The 21,459-nt window shown below is 36.1% G+C and overlaps 1 protein-coding gene across 1 annotated transcript; it reads left to right on the forward strand.

The window, feature by feature from the left end:
- Positions 1–130: 130 nt before the first annotated feature.
- LOC135074024 (membrane alanyl aminopeptidase-like) lies at positions 131–21,177 on the forward strand. Its single transcript, XM_063968329.1, has 15 exons — positions 131–232; positions 857–1,310; positions 5,557–5,715; positions 6,333–6,647; positions 7,179–7,362; positions 7,836–8,077; positions 8,505–8,694; positions 9,563–9,749; positions 9,852–9,952; positions 10,192–10,371; positions 11,088–11,272; positions 12,825–12,992; positions 17,367–17,510; positions 17,784–17,853; positions 20,681–21,177. The coding sequence occupies exons 2-15, from the start codon at positions 859–861 to the stop codon at positions 20,879–20,881; spliced, it is 2,778 nt and encodes a 925-aa protein (XP_063824399.1). The 5' UTR covers positions 131–232; positions 857–858; the 3' UTR covers positions 20,882–21,177.
- Positions 21,178–21,459: the final 282 nt, after the last annotated feature.

The following is a 21,459-nucleotide window of genomic DNA, read 5'->3' on the forward strand; positions in this document are numbered from 1 at the left end:
TACTCTTACCTAACTTTGTCTCACACAAATATAAACAAACAATTGTTTTAAAATATAATATTAAAGATTATGAAACTTCATGAATTTCATTTGAAGAACGGTAGTTTATCTATGAACAGTCGTAACTCTTGATAACAGATGCTCGAGATGATTCTTATCAGCATTGTTCAAATGATCCTTTTAATGCCGGCTGTTTAGTATGTAATACTGTTTAGGCTAGTGAAGACATTAGGTGAGTGATTAATTAATTTGGTTGTCAAACTTTTTTTTTAAATAAGTTTCTTTGGACAATTTCACACAGCGCTATCTAGCCCCAAAGTATTTAAGCAATTAATATGTTTGTGTTTGTAAGCGGTAATTATATGAATTTGAAAGTGCTAATCCAAATTTTGAAAAGATTTGATTAATATGCAGCTAGATTATTCACAAATGACATCAATTCTCTCAAGTTTTTTCTCAAGAATATTCATAGTTACCGAAGAAAATGGGAATACTTTTTATTCCTATGTTTTTTAAGTTAAAAAGTGTACATTTAATAGATCTAATAAATTGTAATGAGGGAGTCAAATATAATTTAGTATATTGGCAAATTAACTATCATGTAATCGTTCCTAAGTACTGCTGTTTAGTGAATTTAATTTACTCATCATGTTGAGGGAAAAAAATGTGATAAAATTTAAGCCAGCCAAAGTCACCAACCGTTAGCATAGTTAATTAAGGTACTTATTGATAAGCAGTGATACATTCTTAATTCTTTTATTGTGTTAGTATTACTTTGTTACGACTAATATCTACGTCTACATTTAAAATCAAAGAACCATTTGTTGAATTTATCTTTAGTAAAATATTTTTTCAGCCATGTTCCGCCTAGTCATAGTGGCTGCCTGCCTACTCATCTGCAGCAATGCTAGCGACCCAAATTACAGACTGAACACGACAATCAAACCCTCCAAATATGCTATCAGCATCATGCCATTCTTCGACACTGGTGACGAAAGGGCTTTCACCTTTAACGGTGATGTGACCATCACGTTCACAAGTGATGAACCAATCAACCAAATAAAGCTCCACTCACAAGACCTCACCTTCAGTAGCGATAACATCACCATCAGCAATGCTGCAGGAACTGTTCCTTTGAATGAAACTAAGGCATTGGAATTCGACTCCGCGTACACCTTTGCGCATATAAATCTCCAAGGCGCTTTGCAAGCAGGCGTTGAGTATACGCTGAGAATTTTATACGAAGGACCAATTAGAGAAGATCTGACTGGGTTCTACAGAAACAACTACATTGAAAAGGGAGTCAAAAAGTAAGTACAATACATGATTTCTTCGAATTATGATCAGCCTAACTAGGTTAGCTGTTGCCTAGTTAGGCAAACAACAGTATCACTTTTGTTGGATATGTGACATACTTAATACGCCCGTATTCACGAACGATGCTTGAACGCACAGCGTTGAATAGAGCTCTGCGATTGGTTTGTGTCTCACCCTGTGCGTCCACGCGCACTGTGAGACCTCATAGTAATGTTTGTGAATACGGGCATTATTCAATATAAAGCTTTTTACAAAACGACAATAAAGATGTAAAAAAAATGTTTGATAACCCTAGAAGTCTACAAGTTGCAACTCGTGTGCCTAATATTTTAATACCTTACACACAAGATAGACGTATCTTAAAATATAAGATAATAAGGATTTCAAAACAATGAATGTGCAATATCTTATAGCTATACCCCTACCTTCATGTTCTTATATTTTAGTACTTGATACTGTACCTACTCGTAGATAATAATATGTCAGATGTTTATCGCTTATTAGAAAACGTTAAAGGGTCCTCGAGAGAATCGTATCAAGGCATAAGCACTCGAGGATTACCAAGCGCGATAAGTGTTGCGAAATCTAAATCTAACGCTTGATTGCGTAAAATTTTCCTCTGGTGCAATAACCATTGCTAGACAATTAAATAAAATTTGAAGTGTATGAGACAACATTAATACTTGCAAGTACCTTTCACTCCACCATTACGAGTAGATTACATTATGATATATAAAATATATGATTATGCCTTTTTGGCAAATTCACGTCATTTCTTAATTACTGTTATTCGATAGCTTTTCCAGTTTCAGTTTTATTAGCGTCCTCATCCTACCCGTTTCTTTTCAGCATCCTCCAGTTTTATCGCTTTACAATACTTGTTTCTAGTTTTTTTTACAATTTGTAATCCTAAATGTCTTAAGAATTACTTAAAATCTAACACTCGCCTGACTCAAAACCACGACCTATCGCTTGTCTGTGGATTACCACTAAGATACCGAGACCTTTTGTTAGTTTAAATATTGGGTTGTGTCTCTAAGTATTTAAAATGCTTAACTAGCACTAGATAATAATATAGTATACTAGCTTTTGTCCGCAGCTTCACCCGCGTGAAATTTAGTTTGTCACAGATAGTCATAAAATATAGCCTATATGTTATTCTAGGTAACAAAGAAAAATACTGTAAAGTTTCATCGAAATCCGTTCAGTAGTTTTTGCGTGAAAGAGTAACAAATATCCATCCAGACATCCAATCTTTCGCATTTATAGATAATATGAGTAGGATAATTTGTTATAATGTATGGGTAAGATTAAAAAAAAATATCTGTATAATGCTCGTACTTAGGTAGGCAGCTGTTGCCAGGTATGATAATCTAATCATAACCAAAAGTAACAAGACAACAGTAACAGTTAAAACAAACAGTACAATCAAAATAGTGCAATAAAACGATTCTAAGTATCTTACTGTCTTTATGCATCATGCAAAACATTTGTAATTTTTGCAGAAATACCTAACACGAAGAGATTTCAGAACATTAGTAGGCAGATTTATTGACACCACCACACAAGACAAGAAAATAAAAAGAAAGTACCTATTTATAGGTTTCTATATTTAATAAACATAAATCATAATTAGGGGAAACAGTTTAGCTCTCGCATTTTCCTTCAGAATAAAGAAAGCACAAATTATTTTAGTCTCTGGGCATCAAACCATAATCCTGTCTGAAATCAGTGTGCTTACCAAGAGTTTACGTTAGGTGTTCTCGCTAGCGAGTACGTCAAAAAAGTCTATGAAGATTTTATTTTTTGAAAGTAGCCGCTAGGGGCGCTGCACAATATGTCATACGTGTAATGTAAGCACACTGGGCATGAAAGCCATATCAGACTATATTGAAGTCTGAAGTTTTTAATTAGTCATCGTAGAATGCACCTTAATTTGCCACATACAAAAGCTTCATCTAGAGCTGTAGCTAAAATGTGCCTAAGGAAGTTTGTACATAGATGTGTGCATACAACGTGCTCCTTTTGTTTTCCGGACATTTTAGGAGTATATTCTATTAGATAAATAAAAACTAGTGTCTTAGGAATATGTGTTTCTAAAAGCAGATTTTTGAAGATATTGTGGATTCTAGAAATCTATTAATTAATTCTAAATAGAAGATACCTAGTTGATTTATATTATAGTATCATCAATCTAGTTTCTTTTTTTCAAAATTGTCACCTAGTCTTTTTGTGCAGACTTTTTATTGATAAGTGTATGTAAATTATGAATTATTTCAGTGAAAAATAAAGTTTTTAAATAATTTCGTATGAAAAAATAAGTCGAAAAAAATTGTTGAATTTAACAAAAAATGTAATGCCATTCCATTCTTTGAAGTGGTCTTATTAATACCCTAGAGTTCCAGGAAATCAAAAAGAGCACGTTGTATATCACATGCATGTCCATTACATGGGTGAATTTCAACAAGTGCATATTTTTGCCTAATTTTGGTGGAAATTGTTATTTGTGTATTTTTATTCTTTAATTATAGATCAAATTTATTGGAAACTTATACTGTTTCTAAAATGATTAAGACATTAAATTTTGTCCAGTAGTTTTTTAGATTTTCCTTACACCAAAATTAAGAGAACACCAAAATTTATATTAAAGCACCAAAATTAGAAAATATGCTGTCAGTCGGTCATATCTTAGTGCCAAGCTCAAGAAATGGTTTTAAATTTACCAGCACCGACTCCAAAAATATTAATCATGGTATATTTTCCTAATAAATAAATAACGACGTACTTATTTTCTACTTTTAAGTGATTGTTGGCGTCGGTTTTAATTTTTTTGTTAAAATTATTTTTTTTCATGCTTTTTAGTTGATTAGTCCTTGTTATTGTCACTGAAGAGGGACAGTACCTATGTTTAATGTGATTAAGACTATAATTTTCCATTTTGTAATGGAAATTTATAGTCTTATTCACAATCCAAGTGTAAATAATCTTCCTAGCAAAATACAGGCTCCCTTCCCTACTTTAAATATCGGCAACTAAAAAGTATCAATGTATCATGTGTCAATGTATGTATCAACAAATGAGTATTGAGTATCATCTAACTCCTAACTTATGTTGTTTGACCTTTCATCATCAGCTCATCTTAAATACCTGAAATAATACAACTGTATGTACATACCTACCTAAAATATTTAAAGAATTATCCTCCAACTCCTAAGCGTTAAGGAGTTTTACCTTCCATCATCACCTCATCAACATTAGATGATGACTACTTGAATAACTTTAGAAAACGTATTGCATTCCTACAAAATTTGAGGTTTACTCTCGATTTCCCTAGGATCCCATCATCAGATCCTGACTTGGTGACAATGGGACCACCACATAAGTGTACCCTATAGAACAAAAAAAGAATTTTGAAAATCGGTTCACAATTGACGGAGTTAAGTCGGTTAAAAATGCTTTGGTGCACCACCAAAAACACCAAAATTGACTCACCAAAATTAGATTCTCGTTGAAAAAGCTAAATTATATGAAATCTGTTTTAAATATAACAATAACATTTTAACACATGGTATGAAAACAGTTCCTTTACATTATACGAGGAATTCAACTAAAAAGAATAGCTTAGAAATCTTATACAAAAAGACACCAAAATTGCAGAATTGTTGTCCGTTTAAAAAAAAACAACACATTTACGTTTTTGGCGGGAAGACGCAGAGGTCTTGCACCCGTCTGCCGTCACTGCTCGCGGGGGCGGTACTAAACCTAACGAATGATGGGAGTGTTTAAATCCTGTTTGATCTTTAAAGAAACTGACGAGCTATTTCATTATTGACACCAAAATCATAAATTTTTCGCGGACAAAACTTAAGGACGTGACTTAATCACAGTTATTTGGGAAACTTGCTTAATTTGGTAATCTTAGATAATAGATAGATTGTATAATCCAAAAATATACTTTTTCCCTAAGTTCTGTTTTGATCTTCAGCTAAAAAAATACATATTGTAAGAAATTAAGGATGTGGACACTGCACCAAAATTAGAAACGCTTAGTTCAATTATTTTTTGTCGAATTTGTAAAAGAAAATACTCATTAATAATGTTGTCCTCAAAATGGAACCTCTGTATATTTTCGTGTAAAAAAAAAATCAAAGTTCTATGTCATAAAAAACAAATGATTTTCAGCTACGCCGCTCAAAAAATGTGTTTGGGAAATTGACCCACATAATCTTTAATTTCCAGATGGTTGGGGGCCACGCAAATGGAGCCCACGCACGCAAGAAAAGTGTTCCCGTGCTTCGACGAGCCGGAGCTGAAGGCTGTGTTCACACTCACCATAATGCGCCCAGCTAGTTATAAACCCTCGTTGACTAACACTAAGATTGCTGCTACTACGGATTTGTGAGTATCGGTATTGATATTTTTAGGCTATGACGTCCATCGTCCATCGTCCATCCTCGATCCTCGAGGATTTATAGCAGAAATAGCTTTCCGCCCGCGGCTTCGCCCGCGTGGAATTTTGTCTGTCACAGAAAAACTTTATCACGCGCGTTCCTGTTTAAAAAACCGGGATAAAAACTATCATCAAACTATCTCTATGCCAAATTTCATAAAAATCGGTTCAGTGGTTTAGGCGTGAAAGTGAGATAGACAGACAGACAGAGTTACTTTCGCATTTATAATATTAGTATAGATTAGCATAAAGCAAACAAGTGTTTAAATTGGAAAGGTTATTTTTAATTACAATATTTTTTCATTATTGGGTTGGGTACTAACTGGCCCATGCGCAGCTTAGTCGGGCAAGTAAATAACTTAAAAAAATACTAGATTTCATTTGGTTTGAAAGGAACGGGCCAGTTAATTTATTAAGTTCATTTATTTAACAACTAAAAAGACAATTACATTGTTGGGACAATTACTTTTGGATAACTTGAAAAACCACTAGGGTTTGATATAAAGCTAACGAGTTCACAGTAGGTACATTCATAAATTATCTTAACTGAAAATCCTTCTTCCAGATCCAATGGTTACGTCCGAGAAGATTTCCACCCGACTCCTCGTATGTCCACATACCTCGTTGCCTTCCTCGTCTCCGAGCTAGAAGCTCAATACTACAGCTCCAACAATTCGATGGAGTTCGGCGTCTTTGCCAGACCAGAAGCCACGAACCAAACTGAATACGCCTTCGACTTTGGCAAGAGGGTAGTTGACGCTTTGGGAGACTACTTCGGGGTCAACTACTACTCTACAAATAACCAGCTGAAGCTTGACCACATTGCGTTGCCCAATTTTAGAGCTGGTGCTATGGAGAACTGGGGTCTGGTTAAGTACAGGTACAATACGATTTTTTGAAAATGTTTCAAGACACAGTTTCAGATTTAATTTTCCAAAATTCTGTCACCAAGAATACTGCAAATGCACAACATTTTTGTAATAAAATAAACAATATTTCTGGTAGATCGATTGCTATAGTTACCAAGCATTTTCGATGCAGCTATTATTTAATGTTTCTTGCTATGTAATGGTAATACCACAGAATAATAAAAGTACTGTAATACTAATAAAGCGATCATATACTATTATTATGATAAGTTTTAGAAATTATCAACGATGGTTTTGAGGCCAATTTAAATGAATTTTTTGCCCTGTAAAATTATTAAATTAACCTAAGTGAATCTGAAGTCATCAATACCTACCCACGTTAACTTATTTAAAAATGTTTTAGTAATAGAATGTGTTTCTTTAATTGGCTTATGTTCAAGTTGTATCTTCCTGCACATTTATGTAAAATTTAATGCTGTTGAAACATTGTTAAACAAATAAAATAAAATAAAATAAAATACTCACTGTATTAATTTAAACAGGGAAGCGCTTCTCCTGTACGTTCCCGAGGAATCTGAACCCTACTACAAATACCGGGTAGCGCAGATCGTCGCTCATGAGACCACCCACATGTGGTTCGGGAACCTCGTCACGTGTCATTGGTGGAGCAACACATGGCTGAACGAGGGCTTTGCAAACTACTTCCAGGATTACATTACTGCTTTGGTAAGAAAACTCTAATTGGAACACTCAACTCTCAATTTAAACTCAAGATTGTAATTGGCTGGAATCAGACTGACAGACTCTATAATTATGATATAAAAGTAGGTATAATCTTTAATCAAATTCATTCACAAGTTTTGTGTCCTTTCAGAACACAAGCGTGTCGTAGATTTCGTGTAGTGGATGAAAATAACAATTGAACTTAGTCCGCGATAGAGGTTGAAGAGTTTTCGATTTGAGGCTATGACTAACACCCGTATTCACAAACATTACTATGAGGTCTCACAGCACACGTGGATGCACAGGGTCCCAAAAACCTGTGTGTCAATCCGCACTGACACACACGAACCAATCACAGAGCTCTATTCTACGTTGTGCGTTCGACTTTGCATAGCGTTGCTGCTTCACTTAAGCAAGCATCATTTGTGAATACGGGTGTAATTTACTTTGATGTCTTTCAATTCCTGTATTTTTAGATCGAGCCCGAAGTAGGTTCAGGCAATATCCTGGTCACCGGGTCGATCTACGCGGCGCTTGATGCTGACGAGTCCCCCTCTTCACCGCCCATCACCAATGACAATGTCTCCTCCCCTGCTGAGATCAGTGAACACTTCGGCACCATCACCTATCAGAAAGCGGGATCGGTGATCAGGATGATGCATCACCTTGTTGGAGACGAGGCTTTCAGGATTGGATTGAATTCTTACTTGACTGCCAAGTAAGTTGTAATAGCTATGAATAGTTTGGGTGGCTATTGCCCGTTTTTACCATCAATCCCTATTTTTTAAGTGACCCTTATGGTAACATTTAACAGGAATTTCGTTTTCAAAGCGGTCACTTAAAATTTAGGGATTGATGGTGAAAACGGGCATATGGCTAAAATACGGGACTATTCCCACCTCTCGTTCCCACCACTGCAACTCCTGTGTAGCCAGGATCTACAGCTTGACCGCCACAAAAACCCAACCAATGAAGGTCAAGTTTGTCCCGGGGGAAAGTTAAACTGTCATTGGACCCGCAACGAAATTAATCAGAAGAACATAGGAGGAGTTCGAAATTAAGGGCATATGGCTAGTAATAAAATTGCCAGGATTTTGACCATGCCAGCATACACCACAGAATAACACCGTTTAATGTTTTCGCAGTCAATTCCAAGCTGGCTACCCCGAACTGATGTATTCGGCTCTGGAAAAGGGAGTGAATACCACAAATTCCTTAGCATTGTACCCTGGTCATACCATTGGAGACATCATGAGCTCCTGGATTTCGCAAGCTGGACACCCGGTGTTGGACGTTCAGGTCAATTACGAAGCTGGTTCTGTTACTTTAACTCAGGTACTGGAATACTTTTGATACCACATTATGTAACTACACTCGGCATCAAATAAATCGCACCTCCCGCGACAAACACTTATCAAACGTATGCATCCCCACTTCCCACCAACATTGGTACCATTTGAAAGCCTAGTTCTAAACTTCATTTCATTAAAGGAAAGGTTTTTACCCCAAAAATGTGTAACGATATAGCCATTTTTTATGACTATAAAACTGTTAAGTTTGGATTAATCGCTATCCATCTGTTAAAGAGGACACGTGAGATCTTTATTTGGTTTTATAACCATAAAAATTGGTCTAATTCATCCCAGAGGTGAGCCCAAAGTGAGGTCTATTTTCAAGTCACATTTATGGTATATGTTAATCATTTATTTAGAAATGAAATGTATTTTTCTTTAAGGATATTTATTGGACTTTCAAATAACACCAATATTGTTGGGGTATCATGATTGTGTCAGAAGAAAATATTTAAAGTTCGCGTCGCGGAAGGTGCGGTTTATTTGATGTTGAGTGTATTTTAAACCATGTAGTAATAGAATTGGAGTTAAAGAATATAGGAAACTAGTAAGGAATCAAAAGTGCGCCTTTAGTTTATTACATCACCTAGTTAGGTATTTCCTATTTATACAATAGCACATAAATTAACTCTAGCAGCATTAATAAAGATAATCACAGCATTTTATTTTATTGGAATGTAATTTGAAAGATGAAAATTAGAAAAATATCACATGAAAACTTTTTAAGAAGAAGAGGAATACTTTAAGATAAATACAAAAAAAAATACACATGTACCAAAGCAAAGATAGCTGGCATCCACTTGTGGCACTGCGTTGATATTTGAGTCTAAAGTAAAATTATTTTTTTACAGAGACGATTCTACATCAACGGGTCACACACATCCGATGAGACATATAAAATCCCAATCACATACACCACTGGGGACAACCCTAACTTCGTGAATACTAAACCAGCGTTCATCATGGAAGGAAAAACGCACACTTTTAACATTCACAACTTCACGCAAGACTGGATTATTTTTAATCTGCAAGAGACAGGTATATTTTTTTTCGTGTAGTGTATGGCCAGCATCATTATCTTTTTTTTTTTTCAATATAGTTGCATAACTACGAATCGATTTAATTTTGATATTTTTTTAGGATTATACCGAGTAAAATACGACTCGCAGTCTTTGCAAATGATAATCAAGGCTTTAAAAGGTGGTGAACTGGAGAAAATACATTATTTGAATAGAGCTAAGGTAATGTTTTACTTTAAGGAGGTACCTCCTATCTGACATTTAAAGTCGTTAAAGTTCTATAACCACGTAAGTCATTTTAGGAACTTTTCAGGAGATTGGACGAAGCGACGCGTCTTTCGATTCTCTAGCAAATGGCATCAAAATGTCAAAACCACCTTAAAATGACTTACCTACGTGGTGATAGAACTCAACTAACTATTATGTTTGAAGTGATTTTAATTCTATATTTTTATTTACAGATTATAAACGACCTATTTGCTTTCTACTTTGCCGATGAGGTGTCTTTCAGTACATTGAACGATGCTTTGCTCTACTTGCAATCTGAAACTGACTTCAACGTTTGGTACGCCGCAATCAGAGGTCTGAACAAACTTAGGAGTAGGTACCTGGGTACCGAGACCGTAGCTGATATTATCGATGTAAGATTTTTATTAATTTAAAATCAAGAAAACTAAAAACTTGATGAACTACACTTCCAACAGCTAAACCTTTTGTACCCTTTGATTACGTGTAAAATGTTATTCACAACAACCCAAGTATTTTTTTTGATAAATGCACTTCTACTCACCGATCGTTGTTCTGTCGCTATAAGCCGTCAATTTAATTGCTTCTGTAAAAGTAGATATCATAAATTACTGTCATAATAAAGCAACCACCAATAAATACAGCGAGGAAATCTATTGCACCAGACATCAAAATAACAAGAATAAACGCCGTGCTACGCCAAGCTTAGTGTGAACAGTTTTCTATTGACTGTTGAAGTGAATAAAATAAAAATTTACCATTTGTAAATTTTAACAAAATGCTGTCAATCCCAACTATCCCAACTAATATTATAAATGCGAAAGTAACTCTGTCTGTCTGTCTGTCTGTCTGTCTGTCTGTCTGTTACGCTTTCCCGCTTAAACCTCGCAACCGATTTTGATGAAATTTGGCATAGAGATAGTTTGAGTCCCGGGAAAGAACATAGGATAGTTTTTATCCCGGTTTTTGAAACAGGGACGCGCGCGATAAAGTTTTTCTGTGACAGACAAAATTCCACGCGGGCGAAGCCGCGGGCGGAAAGCTAGTTTTCTTCATATAAGCCTTACGATTCTACTTGCTACGATTGAAAACTGAATTTTTATTCTAACAGGCTCACACACTACATCTGCTGCACAATACAATCGCTTATTTAGGCTTCGAGGAGCGAGAGTCGGACGACTTTGAGACAACTCGCAACCGCATGCAAGTTCTGGAACTGGCCTGCAAGCTGGACCATACGGAGTGCGTGGAACATTTCGTCGCTAAATTCAGAAACTTCGTGGACAATGGTGTAGAGTAAGTATCTTGCACCATACAATCTCCTATTTAGGTTTCGAAGAGCGAGAGTCGGACGACTTTGAGACGACTCCCAACCGCATGCAAGTTTTGGAGTTGGCCTGCAAGCTGGACCATGCGGACTGCGTGGAACATTTCGTCGCTAAATTCAGAAACTTCGTTGACAATGGTGTAGAGTAAGTATCTGCTGCACAATACAGCACACTTATCAACCCGGAAACGGATCGTAACTGTATCAACTCGAGGCGGTCACTATTCTTTGTATGAAACTCCGTACTGCAACGCACTTATCCGCACCGTAACGTAAACGAAAGACGAAAGGCTGGAAAGATACGATGTTGATCCCTTTCCGGGTTGATAAGACTGGCAGATAATGCCACCTGGCATTAAGTCCGCCACTGTACAGTTGTATGTGCAAAAGTGTAAATAAATAAAAAAAAATAAGTGTGCTATGACCTTATGGCTTCGAAGAACGAGAGTCGGACGACTTTGAGACTGCAGCTGTCCTGTAAAATTACTATGCGGACTAAATTCAGAAATTTCGTTGACAATGGTGTGGAGTGAGTATTTTTGGCTGTCAGTAAAAATAATGTGGTAACTAGCGGCCGTACGCTATCAGCAATTGCAATTAAATATTTAGTTTTGAGGAAAGGGTACTATAAAGTGACAAGAGTATATCACGTAGCTAGAATACCTATAGTTTTAAGTGTAGAAAACTGTACTCGTTTATATGAGATGCAGCCCTAAGGCTTCCTCGTTGTCCTCGTTATGGATAAAAATACCTAAAATATTCTAATTTATCAAGGAAAACATTTTAAGTGTGTATACAATCACCACGGCCATAAACCGAAAATAGATTATGGCTGACCGTCTTTAATCTGGAAAGTGTGTTAATATAATAAACAATAATCGTTACGAAGCCGCGAAACGCGTTGTAAAGCGTATATGATGATAGCACCACAAGATGGAACAAACTTTTGTTTGAAGAGTTATAAATAGTAAAACTTACGATTAAAGTTTCATCTATGATATTAATAAGATGGGTTAATGCTGCTAATGGATTTGAGAATAAAGTATTTGATATTAGGATGAAGTAGCGAAAATGTTAATTAGGGCCAATGAAGTTCAAAAATATAGGTATCTAGAAATTATGTTGGATCAATACAGACATGTTACGTATGTACTCGTACGTAATCTACTTGAAACTAAACAGATTTTGTTTTATTTACAAGTGCATGGTAAATACTTAGCTACCATGTACTTGAGTAGTGTATCTACACAGTTAACATCTTTTATCATCATTATCACCGCCCTTGGCAGTCCACTGCTCTACGTAAGCTTCCATCAAATATCGCAACAAAGCACTATCTCCCGCTCTGGTGAAGGTGGCGGGAGATGCCTGAATGCGAGCAGGGTCGGTCTTTGTGGAAATCCTTGGGGAGGCCTTTCTCCAGCAGTGGACGTCTTTCGGCTGAAACGAACGAACGAACGAATCTCCCGCTGTATAAGTATTTGTCTTTGTCTTTATTATATTTTTATTCCTTACCTCCAGGATCCCGCCCAGTCTACGACCGGTCTCATACTGCACTGGTCTTCGCTACGGTACTGGTGCTGACTACGACTTCATGTGGCACCGCATGTCCACCACCAACGTGGCTAACGAAGCCCGGCTCATCGGTGAGGTCCTGGGCTGCACCACTGACGAAGCTAGCTTGAAGAAGTAAGATATATAAGATATAATGTACTCACGTTTAGGTTGTGTCACGTGTATGCACATTGGTAACTCCAGCACCGGCGGAGGCCCTAAATGCTTAAGGTGAAGGTAGGGTTGCCAGGTCCAACAACACAAAAGCCGGACTCTGTGCTGTGCCGGACATTTTACCCTAAAAGCCGGACATATTGTGTAAAAGTGAAAGCAATTAGTGTCTTAGCTTACGAATAATTACATCATCATCGGTTGCCCAACATCCTGATGCGTGGCGCGGCAGCCACATAAAAAGCCTAACAAAAGCCGGACAGGCCGGACAAGACCATAAAAAGACACCTGGCAACCCGAGGTGAAGGGAGAACGATTGGTGCCCCTGGTCCTGTGAAGTTTAAGCTCCAAACCTTTGCCACGTCACTTTACATGTGCGTGGCAGCGCATGCTCATGCTCAAGTTTTTGTTTTTTTATTTATTTTGTAAATGTCACTCACTAAAAATGTTGACAGTTGACAATTATTGACATGACTGATTGATTCCCTTTCTGTTTTTTTCCTATTTTTTTTATTTTATTTCATTGGACTGTGACTTTAGCCACGGCTTGTTCCTACTCGTATAAATAATATTACTGTTGTTGCCACAATATTGTAATTGAAAAGAAGTTATAGCCTGACCAGGAACATAAAAACCCTGGCATAGAGGCGCGTCAATTGCATTTGATAGTGCAACACTGAGTACAGTCGTACCTGTGTTAAATTAATAGGCTAACTTTATATATCAGGATTCAGGATTACGGGCTAATTTGATATTTTCATAAATTAACGAAAAAATATTATTATAGGTAACCTGGTTTAAATAAATTAAATGAAACCATCAATCGAGTTAGTAGGATTTATTTTATTATTCATCAATAATCAAATTCAGAACTTGAATATTCAACTGCAATGTCTGCTCATGAACGCTTCAAACTCGGTACTTCTTTCCCAATTCCATAAAATTCAACACTTAGAAAGTGACAAAAAACTTTAAAATAGGTAGTTATAACAAACCACAGCTAATTTTCATAGTGGACTGTACTATACGATAAACATGTCAGTCAATTTGACAACCTTTGTCGAAAACATTATTCAATGAAAATATTGTCCGAACCCTTAGTATTTCTCTTCGACAAATACTTTAACACATTGTGAACCACTTTTCTTTCACGACTATAAAAATATTTTAGCAATTTAATTCACAAAATCAATTGCGCACATTTAAAATAAAGTTTGTTTACACTTTGACAGCAATAGACTGACATGCAAGGTGACATGTCAATGAAGTTTTCAGTTACTGTTGCCATTAAAAGAAATTAGTACCATTAGTTTTCCGCAACATGGCGAGGGTTTTTATGTTCCTGGTCAGGCTATAGTCAAATAATTTGTAATAGCTTCCTCCATGTTGCTTTAATGTATACATAACTCTAGATTGTAATTAAGTATTGAGTTTTGAGTTATTGTAACTAAGTTTAAGATTTTAAAACGTCTAGTGTAAATACTGTATTTAATAACAGTATTGATTTTATGGTGATCCAATATGGCTGAAACTGTAAGTAGTAATCTGGTAGTGATGGTGGCGCCCTCCTGACAGTATCATGGCTGGGTTGGTTCAATGTTGGGCATTAGTTTGTCTATTAATATTAGTTGTAATTTTTTATTGTTGTGTGTTTTTGTATTATTTATTTTAGTTTTTTTTTTGTATTTTGTTTTCTTTTTTGTTTGTGTGTGTTGTCTGTGTTAATTTAAGGCGCATATTCGTGTAGCTCTCTCCTTAAATGGCTTCCGCCGAATTACAGCGTCATGTTCTGGGTTTTACTACTTCAGAGCATGACACATGTTGAGCGGTGGCTTTTGTGTGTGGTGGTGGTGGGTGGTAGTTCCAACTACCTTGTGCGTAATCAAGCTGTGTTTTTTTTTTAAGTTGGAACCAAAATAAATGTTTTTCTTTCTTTCTTTGTTTCTTTCCTTCTTACTTTGTTTCTTTCTTTCTTTATATCACTTTTACTCCGAACCTTCACCATCATTATCATTTAGTCCACTTCAGGAGTACGAACCCTCTAACTTATAACAGTGACAAGTTGAGTATTGAATGTAATGCGAATTCTTTCATAACAAGACACTCTTTTATGCAAACAGAGGGCTGAGTGTGAGTTTACAATAAACGTTCTCACTAGTGAGCGCGTTAAAAAAATAAAATAAACTGGATCTATCCGAACATTCAATGTTTCCAGCTTCCATACATTTGGTAAAGCCACATATTATTAAAAACTACACATGATATCGTAAAAATGGTTACTAATTCTTAAAGTGCTGCGTGCTTCACAAGCTCTATCCAATGGTATCAATAATAAACTGGATCTATCAAAAAATTCAATGTTTCCTTCTTCCATACATTTAGTACTACCACAGTCATGGTAGGTACTCATCTCTTGATAATGTTATAGCAAGTAAAGCCTAAAATTAATGATTTCCATAAATAATTTTAAGTAAGAATGTAATTTACGAGTGTATTTTAAGAGTTTATTATTTAATTTAAAAAATTACACTTCTAATAAATCTTGTATTAGTTTAGGAATAGTCGAGTGAAATCACTTATCCTTTCCACCTTGTATAATAAAATTAATAGGCTTTCCAATTAGATAATTATAAACTTACCTTGAATGTAAAATTGTGTTTGATAAATGGCTTCATACGCTCACTTATCAGGAGATTGTAAATCTCTTAAAAACGGGTGACTTGGGTTCCTTCTATTCTCTATTGTATTAAAGCCAACACACTCTTACACCACTCACTTACAAACTACACACATGCACACACCACACACACCACACACATACACACACCACACACATACACACACCACACACATACACACACCATACACATACACACACCACATACATACACACAGCGCGCCCAAAGTAGTGTGTTTGTGGAATAATTTTACGGAAGTGAGCGTTAGTAGTCGCACCACATTTTTTTCAAACGATTGCGGCTATTATTGTACACGCTTTTTCATTTACAATTTTTCTTGTTTCCAATAAATAAATTTAGATTTTTTTTTATTTGAATTACGTATCATGCTATTATACGCCGTCTAGAAAGACGATAGAAATTATAAACTTGTGCATCAGCAGCCTACCGACTGGTCATCAACATCTGTCATTACCGCGATCTGTATTTGTTGCCTTGTCCCACCACACTATTCGCTGGGTGCGAAGTACTAGGTGGGGGGGACATAATCTATCGCAGCGCTCATGGTGGTCAAAAGTAGAAATAATGTTAGCTCTGTCATCAGATGTATCTGTCAATGGCAAAGCGATTCTACATAATACATTTTAATATCATTAATTAATCGCATGAAAAGGGTCCTACTGGGAACTTAAATAAAAGAGTGGACTGTATTTCGATAGGGCTGTTTTAATAGCCGTTTACAATTTGGAAATAACTAAACTATACAACGTGGTAGTACAAAAATGAGTCACAGTAGTTGTTGTGCACAGATGTTTGCCTTATGATGAGAGCGTGAATTATTGAACTCTGCCCTTGTTTTGTTCTTAATTCTTCTACATCTCGGACTTGTCCAGCCAATACCAACAACTTTCCTTTAAATACGGTTTGTGGTTGGAATTTGATATTGTAACTCTCACAAACCCGGTCTTCAAAACGATACTCATTTCGATCTGAAAACGATATTTAATTTATTACTAGCGATACAGAAACATTTAAATATATTTACTGTTATATAATGAAACCGTTAAAGAAGCTTTTTCTTTTTGTTTTACTGTAAAACTACAACTATAAATGAAGTAAACAAACCCTGACACAATCAAAATTAAACACACTTTTTGGACTTACCTCATTTGATTTGAATGACCAAAATGATTTCAAAACCTTTTTTCCACCCAAATCGTGGTATCACAACAATTTATTAGTTGAAAATATTTGTTATTTTTTCATTTCGATATTTTTTCACAAATATACGACCTAAATGTCAATGTGACAGAGCCCACAAAGTTGTGGACGCTAGTTGGCGCTGTAATCGTGCACGGAGCCAATACCGTGACACTATGGCATTCTTAGGCCCAGTTTTTTGATTCGTAGTTAACATAACCAATAGTCAAATTTGACAGATGTCAAATGACAAGTGGTTAAATAACAGAAAAAAATGTTTTTCGAACAATGGCTTAGCTTGACTTTTAGTACATTTTTTAATTATTGGTTTAAATTTTGTTAATATTTAACCATTAGTAGCAAAATTTAACAATTAGTTATTTTAACGATGAATCAAAAAACTGGGTCTTTGAGATTGTAATAAATTATTAGCTAAACGTTTGCTCTTCGTTATCCCCAGGTTCCTAGTTTCAATGCTGGAGGAGAACAGTCCCATCATGTCTCAAGATCTCACGGTCCCCTTGAGTGGCGTGGTGGGTAACCACAGCCACGTACATATTGTGATCGACGGTCTGAAGAACAACTTTACGCTGTGGAGTAGCATGTAAGTTTCATTCAAGAATAACCGCTGTGTGTATTGTGGTAAACAATAATGGTCATTACATTAACCTACTAGTATTTGAATTATTAATAATTTTAGTTCATCTCACTCTTGCTCAATACGTGATATTTATTTTGGAACATTTTTTTCTTCCTTGGTAACCGTCATCGCTTCAGTTATTCGCGCCTGTTTTTCGTTATTTGTCACCTAGCCACGGGCTTGCCAATTTTGTATTGATATTCAGATCTTGTGGTCTTATTTATCTTTCTTTTGCAGCTATCCATCAATGGATACGGTCTTCAATGCAGTGGCAGGAGCTCTCCGAACTGAAGCTGAAATAAATGAAGTGAGTATAAGGGCAGGGAATTCAACACTTCTCTAAAATCCTAGTAAATTAGGCTTAGTAAGTTTTTATCCCGTGGCTATTGAATACAATATTGAATACACGGCCGTGTGGTGACGGCAGAGTAGAATACATTTTGTCACCAACCCCTACTCTTCCCAAGGGTGTGTCGTAAGAGGCGACTTAGGGACTACACATCAAACAGAGAACGGGCAGCAGCGCTCTATGAAAAACATCAATCTTTGAAACTGCGATCTCCAACCCGCCTGCCAAGCGTGGAGTTTATGGCAAAACCCTCCACTATAGTGGAGTAGTCTCATAGTCCAGCAGTGGACTGTAAAGGGCTATTGATGATGATGATTGAATACAACGAGTTTACCTTATCCTTGTTATTATGGCTGTTTCACATGTCATCAAAATGCCCCTTCAATCTAAATAGTCTGCAAACAAAGTGTCACACAAACCATCCACTAATTGCGAGTCGGCCTAAATGAGCGGCCGCAAACACTCGGCGCCGAGTGTACATTCATTACAAGGGTTCTTTGTTTGACTTTTCCGCGGATTTGCTGATACACAGGTTCTCAAACCTCAAAATTTTTATGCAGAAAAAATCATTAATCCTTGTGCTAAGTATTAGACTAAGGGCTAGTGAGTGCCAGACCTACGTTATGAAAGTTTGTCAGGGCATGCTTCCAATATAGGTAAGAACGTTGGTGCATCATGATGTTTGGGTCATCGTGGCTTTGGCAGCTACTCTTAATGATTGTCTGGCAAGATGGAACGAGCAAACTTTCAGTTTTTATAAAATAGCGTAGGTCTGGCGTTCACTAGCTCTTAGTCTTTCTGCTTCTGTTACGACAATATAGATAACAATTACTACATCTTCTACTAATCGTTCGTTCGTTCGTTTCAGCCGAAAGACGTCCACTGCTGGACAAAGGCCTACCCCAAGGATTTCCACAAAGACCGGTCCTGCTTCTACTAATACTACTTCACAAACATTTTAGGCAAAATGGGAAAGGGCCAAAAACGTATTCAGAGACACTCTTTGAAAACAGACTATTTAAGTAAATTGCCTTCACTTTGGGAAACACTGGACTAATGAAAGCCCATTACTTTTGCCATTTGGGGACTGGCACACGGAAATAGAAGGGGCAAGACAATGTTATTGATTAGCTTTTACAACAAGTAGGTTAATTTTAGGCAATTTTTTCAGAAGAATAAAACCGAAAACTGTAGTATACGTTCTGATCCAGAGTTAATAAATACCTTTGTTAGAAATAACTACTTAGGCTGGGTTGCACCATCTTACTTTGACTTTAACAAACGTCAAAAAAAAATCTGTCAAACTCCATACAAAATACACCGGTTATCGTTATAGTTACGTTAGGTGGTGCAACTCAGCCTTAGTCAGTAAACTAAATTATTATGTTTTTAATGGTATTGGTAGATGTTGGTCTAGACAAAGTGCACATTATAATCGCAAATCGGTTGAAAATGGTTGAAAAACCTTCTTTTTACCCGACTGCGTCAGAAGGGTTATGTTTTTGCATGGAGTTTTGACGTAATTGATTTTCGATTTGATCAAAAAGTGCAACTTGTCTAGGGGGCCAGGTCGCTTGGAAACAGTGACATTGTGACTTCAGTGAGTCTTTAAAGGAGATCCTATATTGCCACCAAATCCAGATTTTAAGATGTAGAGGACTGAGCCTGAAAACTAAGCATTTTATATGAGTTATGATGATAATCAGCAGCATAAATATGCTCTACCATGACCTATAATCTACGTATCCAGACTTCCGGAGTCACTTCAATCAAAGATATTAAGAGTGAAAGTGATTTTTAGAGCATTGGCTGATGGCCAATCGCTAAGTCTAATTTCTCATGGCCTTGGCCGCGACAGATTTAGATTTGGCGCCGGCTTTGATACCTGGATAACATTGCAATTGGTTTGGAATTTTAATGAATTCTGATCATTAAATTGATTTTCACAAAGGCGAATATTATTTAAGGATCTAAAATGATGTTACGCGCGTTGAGAACATCCAAGTTCAAGCAACAGCAGAAGGTAGAATAGGTTAGCTCTCACTGGCTGACATTAAAATGAACTCTGCGATCCAGAGTTAGGCGACTTTTGAATTTGACGTTTTTTTGGGTAGGACTTTATAGGCGTTTATAGGCGTTATCTACTAAACCTGGACAATTGGTTTATTTACGTTCCTAAACATAATGATGACGATACTGTTAAGTAGAGAAAACTTTTAATAGGTAGAGGTGCGAATAACTACGTCGTTCTAATAAACGGAGTCCAAAGTTTCTAATATATTGTCACACAGTTTATCAGTTAAACAAAGTATTAATGTTAAAATTGGATAGACTGGAATATAACTAAAAATTTGGTAAATGTAGAGTTCCATTGCGTTGTGTTGTTGCAGAACACAATATTATTATGTCTCACTTGTATAATTTAAATTACAATGACATTTAGGTGTTCATTAATTCGTACTGGCCTTGCCATGGAGTATGGTTGTATTAATTGGCAGCAATTTAGTTTGTTTGTTACTATACAATTAATTGTTTGAGGGAAAGTCATTTTCATTCATTCATTATTTATTTATTGTTATTCAACGTTCTAAAATACTATTCAGACACTTTAAGGAAGAATGACTTAAACTTAAACTGAAATGCCATAAAGTGGGAAATGGCTGCTCACACATTATTCGGTCAGCTGCTAAAAGCGCGCCAAAACGTATGAGTTAACTGAAAATCGTCGAAAACTACCCTTACCCAAATAGCATGGAAGTTGTTATTTTTTATGTTTTTTTTTCAGTTTGAATCCTGGCTAAACTCCTGCACAGAGTGCGGCGACAAAGATGGCGCCCTCGCCACTCTAGCCTCAGGCAGAGCCAACGCCATGTGGGTGGAGAGCCACAAAACCGAACTGCTTAACGCATTCAAGGGCCATGCGGTGGCGCTGCCGTCGTCTCTAGCCCTGATCGTCTTATGTTTGGCAGTCTTGAGACTCAACTAGATATCACACATGAATCCCGAATCATTTGTAAGATGAGATTTGAGATAGGTTTGTGTAACTTTACCTATTTTAATTGTTTTAGTATGAAGACTGTTGGTGCTTTTCAGATTTTAAGAATTATGTTAGTTTCTACTTATAGTTTTGATAAATGAAGAGATGTCGCTCCACTATGTTGTAGATAGTCTTATCTATAAGTTTAAAACTTAGACAACAGGTACTTACAAACGTAAACTAAGGACAATAATTGTGTATCGAATTGCCAAATATTTTATGATAATAAAATTATTTTTAAGCTCTTCACTTGTTTTTTTTTAAATAACGTAAAAAATAAGTCTTAAGCTGAGTTGCACCACCTAACTTTGACCGTAAATATTTTTTTTTTTTTTTTTTTTTTTTTTTTTTTTTTTTTTTTTTTACTTGTTTTTAAATTAAAAATTGCTTATTAAACAAATTATTCAAACAAACGTCCACTTCGCAAACTTTACGGTTTTTGAGAGCTTACATTAGAAATCATCAATGTAGGATTTTTAAATGCCAATTACCTACTAATTCATCATGTAATTAGTAATTACTAGGTA

This window comes from Ostrinia nubilalis, chromosome 8 (assembly GCF_963855985.1).
Source record: "Ostrinia nubilalis chromosome 8, ilOstNubi1.1, whole genome shotgun sequence".
Taxonomy (NCBI): Eukaryota; Metazoa; Arthropoda; class Insecta; order Lepidoptera; family Crambidae; genus Ostrinia; species Ostrinia nubilalis.